Genomic DNA, 19130 nt, shown 5'->3' with positions numbered 1-19130 from the left:
CTCACACAGACAGTACAGGAGGAGTGCAGAGAAGCAGAGCGCCGGGGACAGACAGCGGTAGGTAAGTATGTAGTGTTTGGTTTTTTTTTTACTTTTAGGATGGTAACCAGGGTAAACATCGGGTTACTAAGCACGGCCCTGCGCTTAGTTACCCGATGTTTACCCTGGTTACCGGCATCGTTGGTCGCTGGAGAGCGGTCTGTGTGACAGCTCTCCAGCGACCAAACAGCGACGCTGCAGCGATCCGGATCGTTGTCGGTATCGCTGCAGCGTCGCTTAATGTGAAGGGGCCTTTAGAAAAGTAACCGCAGATCTTCTGTGGATGTGACTTGTGCAAATCCTTGAGGATGAGATCAGGGCTCTGTGGGGACTGTATCATCACTTCCAGGACTCCTTGTTCTTTACGTAAAGACATCATCTTTATGTTTGGAATTGTTGTCCTACTGCAGAATATATAAAGAATCAATCAGAAGCCTCCTTGATGGTATTATATGATAGATAAGGGTTTACTTGTATCTTCAGAGGAAAAAAAGAACAAGGAGACCTGGAAGTGACGATCCGGCCCTCACAGAGCCCTGATCTCAACATCATTCATTCTGCCTGGGATTACATGAAGGGACGGAAGCATTTGCACAAGTAACATCCACAGATTTGTGGTTAGTTCTCCAGGATGTTTGGAACAAGCTCCCTGTGGAGTTCCTTCAAAAACTGTTTGTAAGTGACAAGTACCTAGAAGAATTGATGAAGGCAAAGGGCGGTCACCAAATATTGATGTGATTTTAGATTTGATTTCTCTTTTGTTCATTCACATTGTATTTTGTTGATAAAAATAAACGATTTATTTTTTTAAGTGTTCTCACTGTGCAGCATTTTATCCGCACCTGCCTAATATGTGTGTCTGTATGTATGTATGTATGTATGTATATATAGAGAGAGAGAGAGACAAACAACACACACACAAACAATTTGAAGTGTCAGGTCCATTTTGTCCTGCTGGTTATTAATATTTTTTAATATAATTCTGAATAATATGTATTTGTAGAATTATCATACTTATACATAATTTTTGTAATAATAATAATGATAATAATAAATGTGCTTCCATGGATGTTGGCTTGATGGGTTTATGTTTTGGGTTTTTGTGTGTCATCTGTCTTTGCCATTTATGTTTCTGCTCAGATTCTGGCCATTAACCGTGGAGAAAATCTGAAAGTCCTGACAGTAAAGGTCAACGTTCCTGACAGGGTGAAGGATGCTTTCTGCAGGTGGTGTGTGAATGAAAGGTCTGTATACATTGTTCCAGATTGTCTTGTGCCTTCTGCTTCTTCTCCGATGTCCAGTCCGATTACTTTGGGGTTATAGTAATATTTTATGTTGTGCTAAAAAGAGGTTTTTGGCGTTTGAGTGATTTTTCTACATGTGTTATGTGGCAACGCTCTACACATCAGGATCTGAGAGAAGACGATTTCTGGCAGTTTGAAGACATGGAAATTATTGAAAATTTCCGCTGATATTTTATTTTAGAGATATCAATGTAGAAACGTCTGTGAGATTACAATTTTTTATGTAGAGACTTTTAATTTTAGACTCAATTCATTTTGTGTTTGGCCATAGGAAGAGAGTCTCTGATGCCTACCGTCTCCTAGTGTATCCTCACCCATCCCCTGCAGACTGCGAGCCCTCGCGGGCAGGGTCCTCCCTCCTTCTGTACCTCTGTGCCTTGTTTTTTGCTACTTAAACACGTTTTTTTGATTAATGTATTTTTTTTCTCTTTCTCTTGTATGTATACATACAGTACAGACCAAAAGTTTGGACACACCTCATTTAAAGATTTTTCCGCTTGATGGTTTTTGCCACTGCACTTGGGGACACTTTCAAAGTTTTCCCAATTTTTCGGACTGACTGACCTTCATTTCTTAAAGTAATGATGGCCACTCGTTTTTCTTTACTTAGCTGATTTTTTCTTGCCATAATACACATTCTAACAGTCTATTCAGTAGGACTATCAGCTGTGTATCCACCAGACTTCTGCACAACACAACTGATGGTCACAACCCCATTTATAAAGCTAGAAATCCCACTTATTAAACCTGACAGGGCACACCTGTGAAGTGAAAACCATTCCCGGTGACTACCTCTTGAAGCTCATCAAGAGAATGCCAAGATTGTGCAAAGCAATCATCAAAGCAAAAGGTGGCTACTTTGAAGAACCTAGAATATAAGACATATTTTCAGTTGTTTCACACTTTTTTGTTAAGTATATAATTCCACATGTGTTAATTCATAGTTTTGATGTCTTCAGTGTGAATATACAATTTTTATAATCATGAAAATACAGAAAAATCTTTAAATGAGAAGGTGTGTCCAAACTTTTGGTCTGTACTGTATATACTAATATAAAAATCAGCTGCAACTTTCACACTGGGCACTTACACGTGATCGGTATTAATATTCATCTTTTCATGTGTTTTTGAAGGTGGAGACCAAAACAACTTGTAAGACCCGAGATCATGAAAATATTGCAGAACTCCATAGAGGACTCCTACAAGCGTCTCATTTATCCTCTTCTCTGCAGAGAATACCGGTATGTCATGTCAGTCCATAGAACTAGAAAAGTCTTTTCCATACCACCAACTGGGCGTATACCACAGGACTTTTTTTTTTCCTTTCGTTGGTGTGGCTGTGTCTTGATTGGCCAGAGGAGAAAAGGAAAACGCCCACAGTGACATTCTATAGTATCCTGTACACCCAGTTGGTTGTAGGGACAATTTGCACTATTTTTGCCGGGGGCAAAACTTTAGAACGGAGGAGCACAGATTCCGGAATCAGTGGACCAGCAGCAGTTGGAGGAGAGTCTTAGTTTATACCTAAAAGATCAAATGAAACGTCCCCTTTAACTCATTCACAACATACGATGTACGGTTACGTCACATGTCCTGCCCCTGACTTTGATGTGGGCTACAAAGCTGAACCCGCATCTTGAATTATTCAGCCCTCATCTGCTGGTAGAGCGGAGCACTTATGAGTTGCCATGACGGCCGAGGGTCTGCTGAAGACCCCCGTGCTTGTCATGACGATTCTCATGCCATAGCCAGCGTTTAGCTGCTCTTCATAGGAGATTATGATTTCCGCTATACATAGCAGTCCTGTTGCACTGCTATGTATAGCACAAGTGATCAGATAATCGGAGCTTCAAGTCCCCTAAGGGGACTAATGAATATAGGTAAAAGTGGAAAAACATGTATTAGAAATATGAAACAAAAAATATTCAAAAGTTCAAATTTTGCTCCATTAAAAATAAAACAATAATAATAAAAAACATTTTGTTTCACTGTGTTCGGAAAAGTCTGACCTATCAAAATGTAAAATAAATTAATCCGATCGGTAAATGACTTGGTAAGAAAAAAAATCAAAGCGTCAGAATTACGTAGTTTTGGCTGCTGCAACATTACAATAGAATGCAATAAGAGGTGATCAAAACATGGTTTCTATCCCCTAAATTATAACCGTAAAAAAAGGCCACTGAGGGCGCAAAAAATAAGACCGTAGACTGCTCTGTGTCCCAAAAAATTGAAACAGCTACCGGAAAAAATGGAAAATATCCCGGTCATGAAGGGGTTAGAGGTGTACGACCATAGAATACGGATTTGGGAAATATATGATACAACCTCCAAATTTGTTCATTTTTTTCGCTGGATATTCTCTTGTACAAATCAATCATTTGCTTCCCCTATAAACCTCCGCCGTGCGGTGTCATCAGATCCGTCTGTGGGCACGCGGCACCAGGACCCGCTTTCCACACCCGCTCGTGCCAGTGGATTGGTTTTTTATTTAGTGCCATTGATTTGTGGAATTACCGGCCTGTTCTTTCAATCCTTGTCTTCACGCCTCCTTCTGCAAGTCGTATTGTCTTTCCCATCTGAGAAGCAGAGACTGTTGTCCTTGGCACCGCGCAACGTGTTTTCATAGGATTTTTTACGCAGATAAGATGATGACGTTTATACTGAAATATGTGGCATTTAGTGGGTCGGCGCCCGCCATAGTAGTGTCGTTTTCTGTGTCAGTATTGAATTTTTTTGGTCTAAAGTGTTAATGTGCAATTTGTAGCTGTAATGGAGTCAGAAGACAGGATAAAAATGAAAAAATAAAAATAAATGAAAGGACAATTTTGTAATTTAATTATTGTGTTCTCCGATATGACTTTTGAGTCTGAGATATAAGGGGTTAAACTGAGAGCTGCAAATGGGCGGCAGCTCGCACTCCCGTATCGCTCATCAGGCTGAGTCACGATGGTAGCGGCGATTGTGATTGTTTTAGAATTAGGCCTTAATCGCTCCTAGATATACTCTTCCATTTGAACAAGCTCACTGCCAGATTCTCCGTTAACTCATTCTGCCGATACACAGACGATTCTTTTTGTGAGGCAAAACATTTCTCTGTTTATAAGCAATGTTTTACCTCACAGAAAGACTCAGCTGTGATCCCGTGCTGTCCTGTCTGTATACTCTCTTATGCGTCCTTCCCTGCCCAGGAGCTGTACGATCAGACCATGTTCCTGTACGGTCAGACACGGCCATTACACAGCAGGGACACATTTATAAGATTATCTCAGCACAGGAACATTTTATTTAAACACATCCAATTGTGGAAATTATTATTATTCCAAGATCTATCCCTTAAAATGTAAATTAAAATTAACTTTGTTCATGGGAAAACCCCTTTAAATAAATGTTTATTTGCTGGAGATCTGTATATATGTATTGTGTGTGTATCGGCTGTATTACTATTACGAATGTCTGCAACTTTTATTTATATTTTCCCAATAGCTCGAAGTTGACCTCGGATGCAGAGAAGGAATCCATCATGATGTTTGGAAGAAATTTGCGCCAGTTGCTCCTTGCGAATCCAGTTCGAGGGCGAACTATAATGGGTGTTGATCCTGGCTATAAGCACGGCTGTAAGCTGGCCATCATTTCAGCCACCAGTGAGTGCGTCCTTCTCATCTGCTCTATACACTAGGCTGTCAGTACAGATTTAGCACCACCAAACAAACTTTGCTTGCTACATCTGTATATGGAGGATTGAACAATTCTGCATGTCCCTAAATAAAAAAAAACATTTCCAATTAACTATAAGTTTTGTGGTTTTCCGTCATGGGAAATGTGACTAATATGACTGCCACTAACTTTTTTTTAAAGGGAATCTGTCAGCAGGTTTTAGTAACCTCATCTGAGAGCAGCATGATGTAGGCAAAGAGGTGAATCCAACGATGTATCATTTAGATTACTGGGTGCAGCCGTTCTGACACAATCAGAGCTTTTAGATTTAGAATGAAGCAGAGCTGAGAACGCTAACCCCACCCATAACACAGCTAACCCCGCCCACACCAGGCTCTCTGTGTACAAAGTCCATAGACAGTGAGCTGCTTATCACAGGAGGAGGGGGCGGAGTCGGACTAATGTAGTTCGGCAATGTTAATCTCTTAGTAATAAATCCTTCACAGTTAACAACAGCACGCACTGTGACAAGTGACACATCCCTGAATTCTGTTTTTCAGCCTCTATCTAATGCTGACAGAGTCGGGGTGGTTTGTGACCCGTCTGTCTACAGCCGATCATACAAATTTAAACCAAAGTGAATTTTTTTGACTGGATGATGATTTAATGTGTACAGGGTCCTGCAAACACCCGAGCAAAACGCTCAGTCGCCAGGTGAAATGATTTTCAGGCTCTTTTAAAAATCATCGTTCTCGGCAGCGCTTCATCCCGTGTTAACAGACGGTGTGCTGCCCATGCCATGATGAATACTGTATATGATTTTTTTTATATTGTTTTTTTTTTCTTCATTTCAGATCAAATTCTTCATACAGATGTTGTGTATCTGCACACAGGACACGGGCGCGCCATGCAGGAAGCCGAAAAAATTAGACAACTTTTGCTGAATTTCAAGTGAGGGCAACTTGTTTTTCTGTTGTGTGCTCTGTGTGCAGCTGATCTCTTCTGTCCCCCTAGGGGACTTAAGTCATTAAAATAAGCCACAAGGGTTAATATAGTTGCTTTTCGGTTTCAGTGGAGGCCGTGGTCTCAGAAATGGCTTTTTTTTTACTTCAGCTGAGGGCTACACCGACAAAATACCGCTAGAGTGCGCTATGACAATTTTATTAAAGGGGTTGTCTACTACTCTGACGATCCCTTCACAATCCCTATTTTTGACCCTCCGCAGCTGTCACTTAGTCCGGATGTCCGTTACGTCCGTAGGAGGGGAAAGTGAAGCCAGCACTGATTGGCTGCAGGGATCATGTGACATAGCAATGTTGGGAGAGTCCGTGCTGACGCCACTGACACCGGAGGGGAGTATAGGGGTTATTTTACTCGTGGAGAAACATAGGGATTGACGAGGGTTTTTTCTGGTAGCGAACAACCCCTTTAAGTGCTGATCACCTTTTAACTCTGGTGCATTATAAAGCACAGTGTGATTTCCATTACATTGTACTCCATTCCTGGCGTAAATTATGACTGACCACCCTAAAAGCCCCACATTAAAAACATCAAGAGCAAAGTAAAAAAAAAAAAAAAAGTGGCACATTCTTGAGCACAACCGCGTTCTCCAAAATTTGCAATTTATTTTCTGCTTTTTCTGTATTAATCCTAATGATGATAATTCAATTTTAATGAATGAGGTAAAAAAAAAAAAGAGATCAATGAAAGATTTCTTTTTTTTTTTTCATGGCCACAATGTTTGTTGAGAAACGATGAACCAAACTGGGCCAATTGGAAATCTGTAATCAGATTTTTGCTACCCCATCTGAGAAAGGCATGATGTAGGGATATATATCCTGATTCCAGCGATGTATCGCTTACTCCAGTGGTTGGTCTAGTTTTGATTAAATTTTTTTTTACTTTCTGCAGACCTATCAGTTTTCTGAATACTGTTCTCTGTATAACCCTGCCCACGCCACTGATTGGCAGTTTTCTGCCTATGCACAGTGTACACAGAAATCAGTGGTGGTGGGGCGGAGCTACACAGATTAGCCTGACTAGCCTGCACATGAGACATAGTCCTCTAGTGATAATCACTTGTTGATAAAAGAATAATTTTATGAAAACTACAGCAAGCAGCCTAGCAAGTGGCACATCGCTGGAATCAGGGTCTCTGACCCTACATTATGCTTCTCTCAGATTAGGTAGCGAAAACGTGGTGACAGATTCCCTTTTAAAAAAAGGAACCATGCAGGTGATGTAGGGACAGAGACCTTGATTCCATCGATGTGTCACTTACTAGGCTTATTCCCGCAATTTTGATAAAATCCCTGTTTTATCTGCTGCAGATAAAGGAAAAGGAAAAATCATCTGGAAATAGTCATCTAAATACAGTGTGTGCAAAAAACAAAACAAAAATAAAAACAAGATGGTCCATTGTTTTAAGAAATAAAGAGAATATCATGAGTATTGCTTTCGTATAGCAGCTTCCTCAGGGGCGGTGCACAGTAAGCCGGGCCGCCACGTGTCGAATCCCTGCCGATCAGACATTGATGACCTATCCTAAGGATAGGTTATCGATGTAAAAGTAGTGGACAACCTCTTTAAACTTCGTCAGGCTGCATAATTTTACAACGTTAACAGGCTGCAGAGGTACAATTGTACCTTCATATATATTTTATTGAAATTTGGCCAATATATTCTGGACCAAAACTGCAGAGATGTCACGAAATTTCAGCCCTCTACGGCTTTTCGAAAAAAAAATTATTTCAATTTTAAAACTGAAAAGTTACAATTGTACCTACTCAGCCGGACGAAGGTTAAAGGGTTATTGCCATCTCCAAGATCATATCCCAAAATGTAATAGATGTAGTAATAATAATATTAGCAAATACCTCCAATTAGAAAAGTAGTATAGTTCTTCTGATTCGCTATGTCGCTTACCTGATGTGCAGAAGCTTAGGTATCCATGGTTACGATCACAAACAACTAACTCGCTGTGTGAGTAGTTGTAACCACGCATACCTAAGCTACTGCAATGCCCTGCACATGGGGTAATTGCCATTGCAAATCAGAAGAACTATACTACATTTATAATTGGAGGCATTTGCTAATAATATTATTACTACACCTACTACATATTGAGATAGGATCTTGGAGATGGGTATACCCCTTTAACTCACTGAATATGAGTTTGACAGAGGTTACTCATAAATTGAAAGATCAGTCCTGGAGGAGAAAGTAATAGATTTCTCTGGATATATTACAAAGTTGCTTATTTTCATGTGGACTATTAATTAATGAAATAATAATTAAATCGGCGGTTACACTAACATGAACCACTATGACACATCTGGCACATTTAAGACTTGTCTAGCCTAAAACTTAAGGTACCGTCACACTAGACGATATCGCTAGCGATCTGTGACGTTGCAGCGTCCTGGCTAGCGATATCGTCCAGTGTGACAGGCAGCAGCGATCAGGATCCTGCTGTGATGTCGCTGGTCGGGGAAGAAAGTCCAGAACTTTGTTTCGTCGCTGGACTCCCCGCAGACATCGCTGAATCGGCGTGTGTGACACCGATTCAGCGATGTCTTCACTGGTAACCAGGGTAAACATCGGGTTACTAAGCGCAGGGCCGCACTTAGTAACCCGATGTTTACCCTGGTTACCATCGTTAAAGTAAAAAAAACAACCACTACATACTTACCTACCGCTGTCTGTCCCCGGCGCTGTGCTTCTCTGCACTGGCTGTGAGCACAGCGGCCGGAAAGCAGAGCGGTGACGTCACCGCTCTGCTTTCCGGCTGCCCGGCGCTCACAGCCAGTGCAGAGAAGCAGAGCGCCGAGGACAGACAGCGGAAGGTAAGTATGTAGTGGTTGTTTTTTTTACTTTAACGATGGTAACCAGGGTAAACATCGGGTTACTAAGCGCGGCCCTGCGCTTAGTAACCCGATGTTTACCCTGGTTACCGGCATCATTGGTCGCTGGAGAGCGGTCTGTGTGACAGCTCTCCAGCGACCAAACAGCGACGCTGCAGCGATCCGGATCGTTGTCAGTATCGCTGCAGCGTCGCTTAGTGTGACGGTACCTTTAGGCAGGATTAGTAAATCGGCCCTATTCACAGCAGCCAAGCCCTGATTTTTTAATTATGGAAACCCCTTTTATGTTTGGGTGGAAAGGAAAGCCTAACTATAGCCTAAAATCATATCCTCTTATAGGGGTGATGTCCGAAATATTTTGGTTGTTTTACCCCCCCTGTGATATGCAGTCAGATCTGCAATCCTCCGCCGATGGCGTTTGCTGCATGAGGCTGACAAAGACGAATTATTCTCCGTAGGTGATTGATTTTCCCTTCGGTTTCGGGGCTTATATCTCCATTCAGCAGCACAAGACATTGCGGCAATTACCCGGCACCGAGAAGTGGCGATGAGCGTCTGAGCACGTCGTCTGTCTGATAATTAGAAATAGGTTAATTTGCAGGGCAATACATAATAGATAGCGCAGGCATAATTAAATCTGAGCTAATTATCATGTTTTCAGGGCAATACCTATCAAAGGAAAAGTTGTTGGAGGGATAATTGGAGAGAGGCTAATTGATCAATTATATGTTAATTACATTGACCCGTCGTTTCGTCGGCTGCAGTCCCGGGTAATTGTGTTTGCGGAATACGATCATGAGAGCGAGGTCAATGTGTAAAGATGAAGAACGCACTTAATGATTTAGCGTCTCTGTTTGTTTATGAAGGTGAAAGTTTCTTGCGTGTATAACGGCACTTGGTGATGTCACGCGAGAAGCCGGGCGGCGGGGACGTTGTCAGAAATGGCTGCTGGAGAAACAGAACTAGATGGTCAGATCTCACCTGATCTGATCCTCATATGTTAGATGGGTCCCAATAGGGGACGATCACATGGTACCCGTCTACTGCAGCACCTCCATGTGGGGAGGGGGATTAGCCAATATTAGGTCACGTTCACACATTCAGATATTTTACATCAGTATTTGTAAGCCAAAACCAGGAGTGGAGCAATCAGAGAGAAGTAGGATAGATACACGTCACCACTTCTGTATTTTTCACCCACTCCCGGTTTTGGCTTACAAATACTGATGTAAAATACTGAACGTGGCGTTGTCCAAGTGGGCTGTGGAGTCAGTAAGCCAAGACTCCCGACTACTCAATTTCTCTGACTCCCAATTCCGAGCCCAAAGCGCTTCCTCCCTAATGAGCATGTACATAAAGTGCAATACAGATTCATCTCATCTACGACCCCACAGCACTGGTCACTACTGAGCATGTGCATAATGTGCAGCACAGATTCATCTCAACTACAACACAGCACTGGTCACTACTGAGCATGTGCATAAAGTGCAGCATAGATTCATCTCATCTACGACCCCACAGCCCTGGTCACTACTGAGCATGTGCATAAAGTGCAGCACAGATTCATCTCATCTACGACCCCACAGCATTGGTCACTACTGAGCATGTGCATAAAGTGCAGCACAGATTCATCTCATCTACAACCCCACAGCACTGGTCACTACTGAGCATGTACATAAAGTGCAGCACAGATTCATCTCATCTACGACCCCACAGCACGGGTCACTACTGAGCATGTACATAAAGTGCAGCACAGATTCATCTCATCTGAAACCGCACAGCACTGGTCACTACTGAGCATGTACATAAAGAGCAGCACAGATTCATCTCATCTACAACCCCACAGCACTGGTCACTACTGAGCATGTACATAAAGTGCAGCACAGATTCATCTCATCTACGACCCCACAGCACTGGTCACTACTGAGCATGTACATAAAGAGCAGCACAGATTCATCTCATTTATGACCCCACAGCACTGGTCACTACTGAGCATGTGCATAAAATGCAGCACACATTCATCTCATCTATAACCCCACAGCACTGGTCACTACTGAGCATGTGCATAAAATGCAGCACAGATTCATCTCAACTAAAAGCAGAGATCCTTAGATCAGGAGCAGAACAGACATTTCTAGTACATTTCATCATTTTTCAAAATTATTATGAAGAAATATTCTGCACGTCCTGCACTGAACTACTGAACCCAATGTATCACATATTTTCAGAGTCGTTCTAGTTTATACCGACTCCAACATACACTCCACCAAAATGGACACCAACTCCGACTCAACAGCACTGTGTCCAACTAATGCATGGATGTACTGGGTCCCCTGGACAGAGTGATCCTCTCTGAAGTTGTTCTTGCTCTTTTGCAGTGTCTGTTAGCACTAGGCAGGCACAGTAAGACTGCCCCCATAAAAGGGAATTGTGGTGTCTGCAGATATTTACGGTCTCCTTGTCCTTTGTGACCAATTATTCTCTAGTTTTGCTGGGGTCATTGTCGCTACCGGCAGCATGAGGTGGTACCTGCTGCACAATTGTGTTGCACAGGCAGTGCAGCTCCTCCAGGATGGAACATCCATACGTGCCATCTCAAGAAGGTTTTCTGTGTCCGAATGCAGTTTCAAGACCAAGGACCAAATGCCGGTACACTGGCTGATATAAGAGGACAGAACCGGACAGTGAGTTAGAAGCCAATCAACCCAGTAACGGGGCCAGTATCTGCTCCTTTGTGCGAGGAGGATCAGGAGGAGCCCTGCAAAATAATCTCTATTGACTACTAGTGTGCCTCTTTCCAACCAAATGGTCAGAAACCAACTCCATGAGGGTGACATGAGGGTCTGATGCTCTGTAATAGGACCTGTACCGGACAGCTTGGCTTTCGCCAGAGAACACCAGAATTGTCAGGACAACTAATGGCACCCCGTTCTCTTCACAGATGATCCATACTGAACCCTTGTGACAGATATGAAAGGGCATGGAGATGCTGGGGTGTACGATATGCTGCCTGCAACATCATCCAGCATGGATGGTTTGGCGATGAATCAGTTATAAACTATGGCTGCGTATTTTTGGAGGGTCGCACAAACCTCCATGTGATGGCCAAAGGTATCCTGACTGCTGTTAATAATCAGATTGAAATCGTCAGAGCCATCAGTAGACCTTACCCTGTTGCTGGCAATGATCGGCTTCATGCATCCATAGTGTAGAGGCGGTTCCTAGATAATGAATGCTTTAATGCTGTTGACTGGTCCACACGTTCCTCAGACCTGAATCACCTGAGAACCTCTAGGACATTATGTATTCATGCATCCAACCCTGCCAAGCAGCACCACCGACTGTCCAGGAACCAATGATACCCTGATCCAGGCGTGGAGATCCCCCAGGACACCGTCCGGCATCTCATCATGAACATGCCCAGATGTTGTCAGTGTTGTTTATGATCATGTGAAGGCCAAACACACCACTGAGTCACATCATGAGTGTCAGCGATTACATTCACACAAATTGGATCCATCTGTGTTTTATTTTTTTACTTTTATTTTTGGGTTGATTTTGAAATCCAGCGCTGGGTTGGTTGATGATTTTGTTTAGTAGTTACCATTTATGACATTTTGTTATTTAGGAGACATGGAATCAGTAAAGATTGACTGGCGGCTTTTCCATCTATGCAGTTGTCACACTCCAGTCAGGAAAGACGATGGACAGTCCTAAGCATTGCGTTTCGATCCTTGTCTGCGTTATTCGGTCGTCTGACTCTCCACTTACACTGAATTTGGGAAGATTCATTGATCCGGCCAGCTTCAGTGTAGACCTTGTAGGCTCTAAAGCAAAGGGCTTGCAAACGCGGGCTCCTTGTGGCCGATCACTTGTCTTGGAAGCTCTCCACCTCTAATAGACTGTTAAGATGGGAAAGTAGGAAATGAGCAGTACACTATTGAAATAAAAAATCCCCCCTGTTATGAGGATAGAGAGGATTTTTAATAAGAGGTGAATTGCAAAGTTGCTGGTTTTTACACGCCGTTTGCAATTTTGCCCTTGTAAGACGATGATAAAACCCCTATAATCCCTTTTGAGCAGTGTTCACGATGTATGCCGGGCACAGCGGCATCTGGCTCCCATAGGCTCGCATTGTAAAACAAAGAATAAATCCCATTCTTTAAGTGGCTAGCTTCCTCGCAATCAGGCTGCGTTACCCGAGGAATAAACAAAATTATTTTTAAGCGGACTTAAAAATCATCATTGTCAGCATCACATGGTTGTTTTGCCTATGTGCACAGATGCAGAGTCTGCCTGTGTCAACCGGATAGTAAATGACTGCCCATTGGGAAGCATAGTCAGTAAGTGGCCATTTAACGCTTATAGGCCAGTAGGTTCTTGGCCACCAATGCAATCCCCTGTGTCATGGTTGTGCCACTTGAGAATCATGATTCCTACATTTTAAATTCAGTGCTATTCCTCTTGTGGTTCCTGAGGCTTCCGATTGTTCTCATAAGTCCACTAGATTGGAATAAACAAGTTGGAAGATCCTAAAGTTGGAATATACTCCACCGGGCATCCAGCTGAAAAAGAAATGTGGGTGGAGCTTTTCCATACCCAATGTCCTCTTCAGCTGGATTCCAGGCACAATATGCAGTCCTCATACACTGGTGTGAGGATGCAGATACCCATCTAAAATGACTCTTTACATGGACATAAACATTAGTCCACATCCATAGAACCCTCCTATTGTATCGGGAATGTCTGACCATCTAACGTATGATGGCTGACCTGACTTTCCATCAGAGGGAGATGTTGGAGTTATGAGGGACTCATAGAATCAGAGAATCATGGAATGTTAGAGTTGGAAGGGACCTCCAGAATCACCGTGTCCAACCCCTTGGATTGAGCATGTCGTATTTCGGTATGCCCACTCCCTTATTCTCAGGGTAGATGCTCCACTTTTCCCATTGAACATGTGACGTGCATGTGTGTGCCTGGGTCTGTAGGAATAGCTGTAGACTATCTTGCGTTTATGGCTATCTGTGAAGTACAGTCCTGTTATTTTTTTTTCTTAGATAAGTCAGTCATTTTTTTTATAATATTTTACTATGCTCTCCATCCAGTCAGTGAGAGATCATAGACTAATCCTCCACTCTGCCTCTTTCATTTTCCAGCTGTTATACAGTGGCCATAGGAAATGGAACAGCGTGTAGAGAAACGGAAAGATACCTCGCCGATCTCATTCAAAGGAGGTTTTTTGCACCGCTCAGTGTCGTCTATTGGTAAGTCGTGCTTTTGTTTCCTTTAAGTATGAAATATTAAGAAAGAGATGCTAGAAATACACTAGCATGATCCCTGGACCCCCATCGGACCTGAAAAAGCAGGTCCTATAGTCTCCTCTGTGAATGGCGAGGTTGTGTTCATTGATAATGGTTGTTCCAATAGTCCCATAGAAGTGAATGTAGCTGTGCACTACTGTTTCCTGAAGGACCTCTGGATTGTTTGGACTCCCAGCTATCCTAAATGTATCACTTTTCCTTCTTATCGGTGACTATTTAGCAAGAAAACTCTTTTAACCCTTCAGTGATGGCCTCCTTACTTATACGGTGTCTGTCCACAACCAGTACATGGAGTGGCCTGATTAACGGGGCGGGAGTGGCGGCACCAGCAGTAACTAGCCAGCTCTGATAATAACACTGTAACCCCTTAAGTGCCTCTGTCTATTGTGAAAACATTTAAGAAAAAAAACTCCAAACTTGTGACTGACAAGCCGGAGCCCATCAGATACTCTTCAGTTACACCAGTAATTATTATTATTTATTTATATAGCACCATTAATTCCATGGTGCTGTACATGAGAAGGGGTTACATACAGGGTTATAGATATCGTTTACAGTAAACAAATTTACGATGACCGACTGGTACAGAGGGGAGAGGACCCTGTCCTTGCAGACTTACATTCTACAGGATGGTGGGGAAGAGACAGAAGGTCGGGGGTGCGGCAGCTCTGGTGGTGATGAGGCGGCAGCTCTGGTGGTGGTGAGGCGGCAGCTCTGGTGGTGGTGAGGCGGCAGCTCTGGTGGTGGTGAGGCGGCATCTCGGGTGATGGTGAGGCGGCATCTCGGGTGATGGGGAGGCGGCAGCTCTGGTGGTGGTGAGTCGGCAGCTCTGGTGGTGGTGAGGCTGCAGCTCTGGTGTGATGGTGAGTCGGCAGCTCTGGTGGTGGTGAGGCGGCAGCTCAGGTGGTTGGTGAGGCAGAATGGTTATTGCCAGCTGTAAGCTTTCCTGAAGAGATGAGTTTTCAGGTTCTGTCTGAAGGATCCGAGGGTGGTGGATAATCGGACGTGTTGAGGCGTGGAATTCCAGAGGATGGGAGATATTCGGGAGAAATCTTGGAGGCGGTTGTGTGAGGAATGAATAAGTGTGTAGGAGAGTAGGAGGTCTTGTGAGGATCGAAGATTACATGAGGGAAGATATTGGGAGATTAGTTCAGAGATATAGGGAGAAGACAGGTTGTGGATGGCTTTGTAGGTCAGTATTAGTAATTTGAACTGGATTCTTTGGGGAATTGGGAGCCAGTGAAGAGATTTGCAGAGGGGAGAAGGAGGGGAGTAGCGAGGAGAGAGGCAGATTAGCCGGGCAGCAGAGTTGAGGACAGACTGGAGTGGTGCAAGAGAGTTAGAGGGGAGGCCACAAAGGAGGGTGTTGCAGTAATCGAGGCGGGAGATGATGAGGGCATGCACAAGAGTTTTAGTAGATTGAGGGCTGAGGAAGAGACGGATTCTGTAATTATGCAGTACACTGCAGTACTAAAGTTTTGTCATGTGTGGTATAGGTAATCACTCATCACTCAAGTTCATATCTCTTAGGAGGACAAATAAAAAAAAAAAAAGTAATACATTTTATAAATACAGTGTATGTGTGTGTGTATGTGTGTGTGTATATATATATATATATATATATATAGTACAGACCAAAAGTTTGGACACACCTTCTCATTTAAAGATTTTTCTGTATTTTCATGACTATGAAAATTGTAAATTCACACTGAAGGCATCAAAACTATGAATTATCACATGTGGAATTATATACTTAACAAAAAAGTGTGAAACAACTGAAATTATGTCTTATATTCTAGGTTTTTCAAAGTAGCCACCTTTTGGTTTGATGACTGCTTTGCACGCTCTTGGTATTCTCTTGATGAGCTTCAAGAGGTAGTCACCGGGACTGGTCTTCCAACAATCTTGATGGAGTTCCCAGAGATGCTTAGCACTTGTTGGCCCTTTTGCCTTCACTCTGCGGTCCAGCTCACCCCAAACCATCTCGATTGGGTTCAGGTCTGGTGACTGTGGAGGCCAGGTCATCTGGTGTAGCACCCCATCACTCTCCTTCTTGGTCAAATAGCCCTTACACAGTCTGGAGGTGTGTTTGGGGTAATTGTCCTGTTGAAAAATAAATGATGGTCCAACTAAACGCAAACCGGATGGAATAGCATGCCGCTGCAAGATGCTGTGGTAGCCATGCTGGTTCAGTATGCCTTTAATTTTGAATAAATCCCCAACAGTGTCACCAGCAAAGCACCCCCACACCATCACACCTCCTCCTCCATGCTTCAGGGTGGGAACCAGGTATGTAGAGTCCATCTGTTCACCTTTTCTCATCGCACCAAGACATGGTGGTTGGAACTAAAGATCTCAAATTTGGACTCATCAGACCAAAGCACAGATTTCCACTGGTCTAATGTCCATTCCTTGTGTTCTTTAGCCCAAACAAGTCTCTTCTGCTTGTTGCCTGTCCTTAGCAGTGGTTTCCTAGCAGCTATTTTACCATGAAGGCCTGCTGCACAAAGTCTCCTCTTAACAGTTGTTGTAGAGATATGTCTACTGCTAGAACTCGTGTGGACTTTGACCTGGTCTCTAATCTGAGCTGCTGTTAACCTGAGATTTCTGAGGCTGGTGACTCAGATAAACTTATCCTCAGAAGCAGAGGTGACTCTTGGTCTTCCTTTCCTGGGACGGTCCTCATGTGAGCCAGTTTCTTTGTAGTGCTTGATGGTTTTTGCCACTGCACTTGGGGACACTTTCAAAGTTTTCCAAATTTTTTCGGACGGACTGACCTTCATTTTTTAAAGTAATCATGGCCACTCGTTTTTCTTTACATAGCTGCTTTTTTCTTGCCATAATACAAATTCTAACAGTCTATTCAGTAGGACTTTCAGCTGTGTATCCACCAGACTTCTGCTCAACACAACTGATGGTCCCAACCCCATTTATAAGGCAAGAAATCCCACTTATTAAACCTGACAGGGCACACCTGTGAAGTGAAAACCATTCCCGGTGACTACCACTTGAAGCTCATCAAGAGAATGCCAAAAGTGCGCAAAGCAGTCATCAAAGCAAAAGGAGGCTACTTTGAAGAACCTAGAATATAAGACATAATTTCAGTTGTTTCACACTTTTTTGTTAGGTATATAACTCCACATGTGTTAATTCATAGTTTTGATGCCTTCAGTGTGAATGTACAATTTTCATAGTCATGAAAATGCAGAAAAATCTTTAAATAAGAAGGTGTGTCCAAATTTTTGGTCTGTACTCTGTATCTATGTGTGTGTGTGTATATATATATATATATATATATATATATATATATATATATATATATATATATATATATAGGCTATTGAACCCGTTCTACGCCCGGGTGGCGAGCATTTATATTGGTATATGGTCTCCATCCTGGTATGTGCTGCTCCATCCTGCGTCCCCATCCTGTCATGTGCTGCACCCATCCTGCGTCCCCATTCTGTCATGTGCTGCACCCATCCTGCGTCCCCATCCTGGTATGTGCTGCACCCATCCTGCGTCCCCATCCTGCGTCCCCATCCTGTCATGTGCTGCACCCATCCTGCGTCCCCATCCTGGTATGTGCTGCACCCATCCTGCGTCCCCATCCTGCGTCCCCATCCTGTCATGTGCTGCACCCATCCTGCGTCCCCATCCTGGTATGTGCTGCACCCATCCTGTGTCCCCATCCTGTCATGTGCTGCACCCATCCTGCGTCCCCATCCTGGTATGTGCTGCACCCATCCTGCGTCCCCATCCTGGTATGTGCTGCACCCATCCTGCGTCCCCATCCTGTCATGTGCTGCACCCATCCTGCGCCCCCATCCTGTCATGTGCTGCACCCATCCTGCGTCCCCATCCTGGTATGTGCTGCACCCATCCTGCGCCCCCATCCTGTCATGTGCTGCACCCATCCTGCGTCCCCATCCTGGTATGTGCTGCACCCATCCTGCGTCCCCATTCTGTCATGTGCTGCACCCATCCTGCGTCCCCATCCTGGTATGTGCTGCACCCATCCTGCGTCCCCATCCTGTCATGTGCTGCACCCATCCTGCGTCCCCATCCTGGTATGTGCTGCACCCATCCTGCGTCCCCATCCTGTCATGTGCTGCACCCATCCTGCGCCCCCATCCTGTCATGTGCTGCACCCATCCTGCGTCCCCATCCTGGTATGTGCTGCACCCATCCTGCGCCCCCATCCTGTCATGTGCTGCACCCATCCTGCGTCCCCATCCTGGTATGTGCTGCACCCATCCTGCGTCCCCATTCTGTCATGTGCTGCACCCATCCTGCGTCCCCATCCTGGTATGTGCTGCACCCATCCTGCGTCCCCATCCTGCGTCCCCATCCTGTCATGTGCTGCACCCATCCTGCGTCCCCATCCTGGTATGTGCTGCACCCATCCTGCGTCCCCATCCTGCGTCCCCATCCTGTCATGTGCTGCACCCATCCTGCGTCCCCATCCTGGTATGTGCTGCACCCATCCTGCATCCCCATCCTGTCATATGCTGCACCCATCCTGCGTCCCCATCCTGTCATGTCCTGCACCCATCCTGCGTCCCCATCCTGTCATGTGCTGCACCCATCCTGCGTCCCCATCCTGGTATGTGCTGCACCCATCCTGCGTCCCCATCCTGTCATGTGCTGCACCCATCCTGCGCCCCCATCCTGTCATGTGCTGCACCCATCCTGCGTCCCCATCCTGGTATGTGCTGCACCCATCCTGCGCCCCCATCCTGTCATGTGCTGCACCCATCCTGCGTCCCCATCCTGGTATGTGCTGCACCCATCCTGCGTCCCCATCCTGTCACCCATCTGGGGGCCTGAGCAGGCGGGGACACCGGCGCGCTGTGGGGGTCAGGTGCCGGTATCGCCGCCAGCTCAGGCCCCCCAGCACTTACTATATTCACCTGTCCTCCGTTCCATCGCTGCGCGCCGCCATC

General features: G+C 44.5%; 1 protein-coding gene across 3 annotated transcripts in view; it reads left to right on the top strand.

Annotated features, from left to right (window-relative positions):
- SRBD1 (S1 RNA binding domain 1) overlaps positions 1–19130 on the top strand; it is a 268478-nt gene that overhangs the window by 87782 nt on the left and 161566 nt on the right. For all 3 annotated transcript variants that reach the window (XM_069768624.1, XM_069768625.1, XM_069768626.1), the window contains 5 exons: positions 1180–1283; positions 2477–2584; positions 4827–4984; positions 5852–5948; positions 14020–14127. In XM_069768624.1, coding sequence (XP_069624725.1) covers positions 1180–1283; positions 2477–2584; positions 4827–4984; positions 5852–5948; positions 14020–14127 — 575 coding nt within the window. The remainder of the gene's footprint in view (positions 1–1179; positions 1284–2476; positions 2585–4826; positions 4985–5851; positions 5949–14019; positions 14128–19130) is intronic.

Source organism: Ranitomeya imitator, chromosome 5 (assembly GCF_032444005.1).
Source record: "Ranitomeya imitator isolate aRanImi1 chromosome 5, aRanImi1.pri, whole genome shotgun sequence".
Lineage (NCBI taxonomy): Eukaryota > Metazoa > Chordata > Amphibia > Anura > Dendrobatidae > Ranitomeya > Ranitomeya imitator.
Note: the sequence above shows the minus strand (reverse complement) of the source record. Positions and strands in the feature narration are given on the sequence as shown.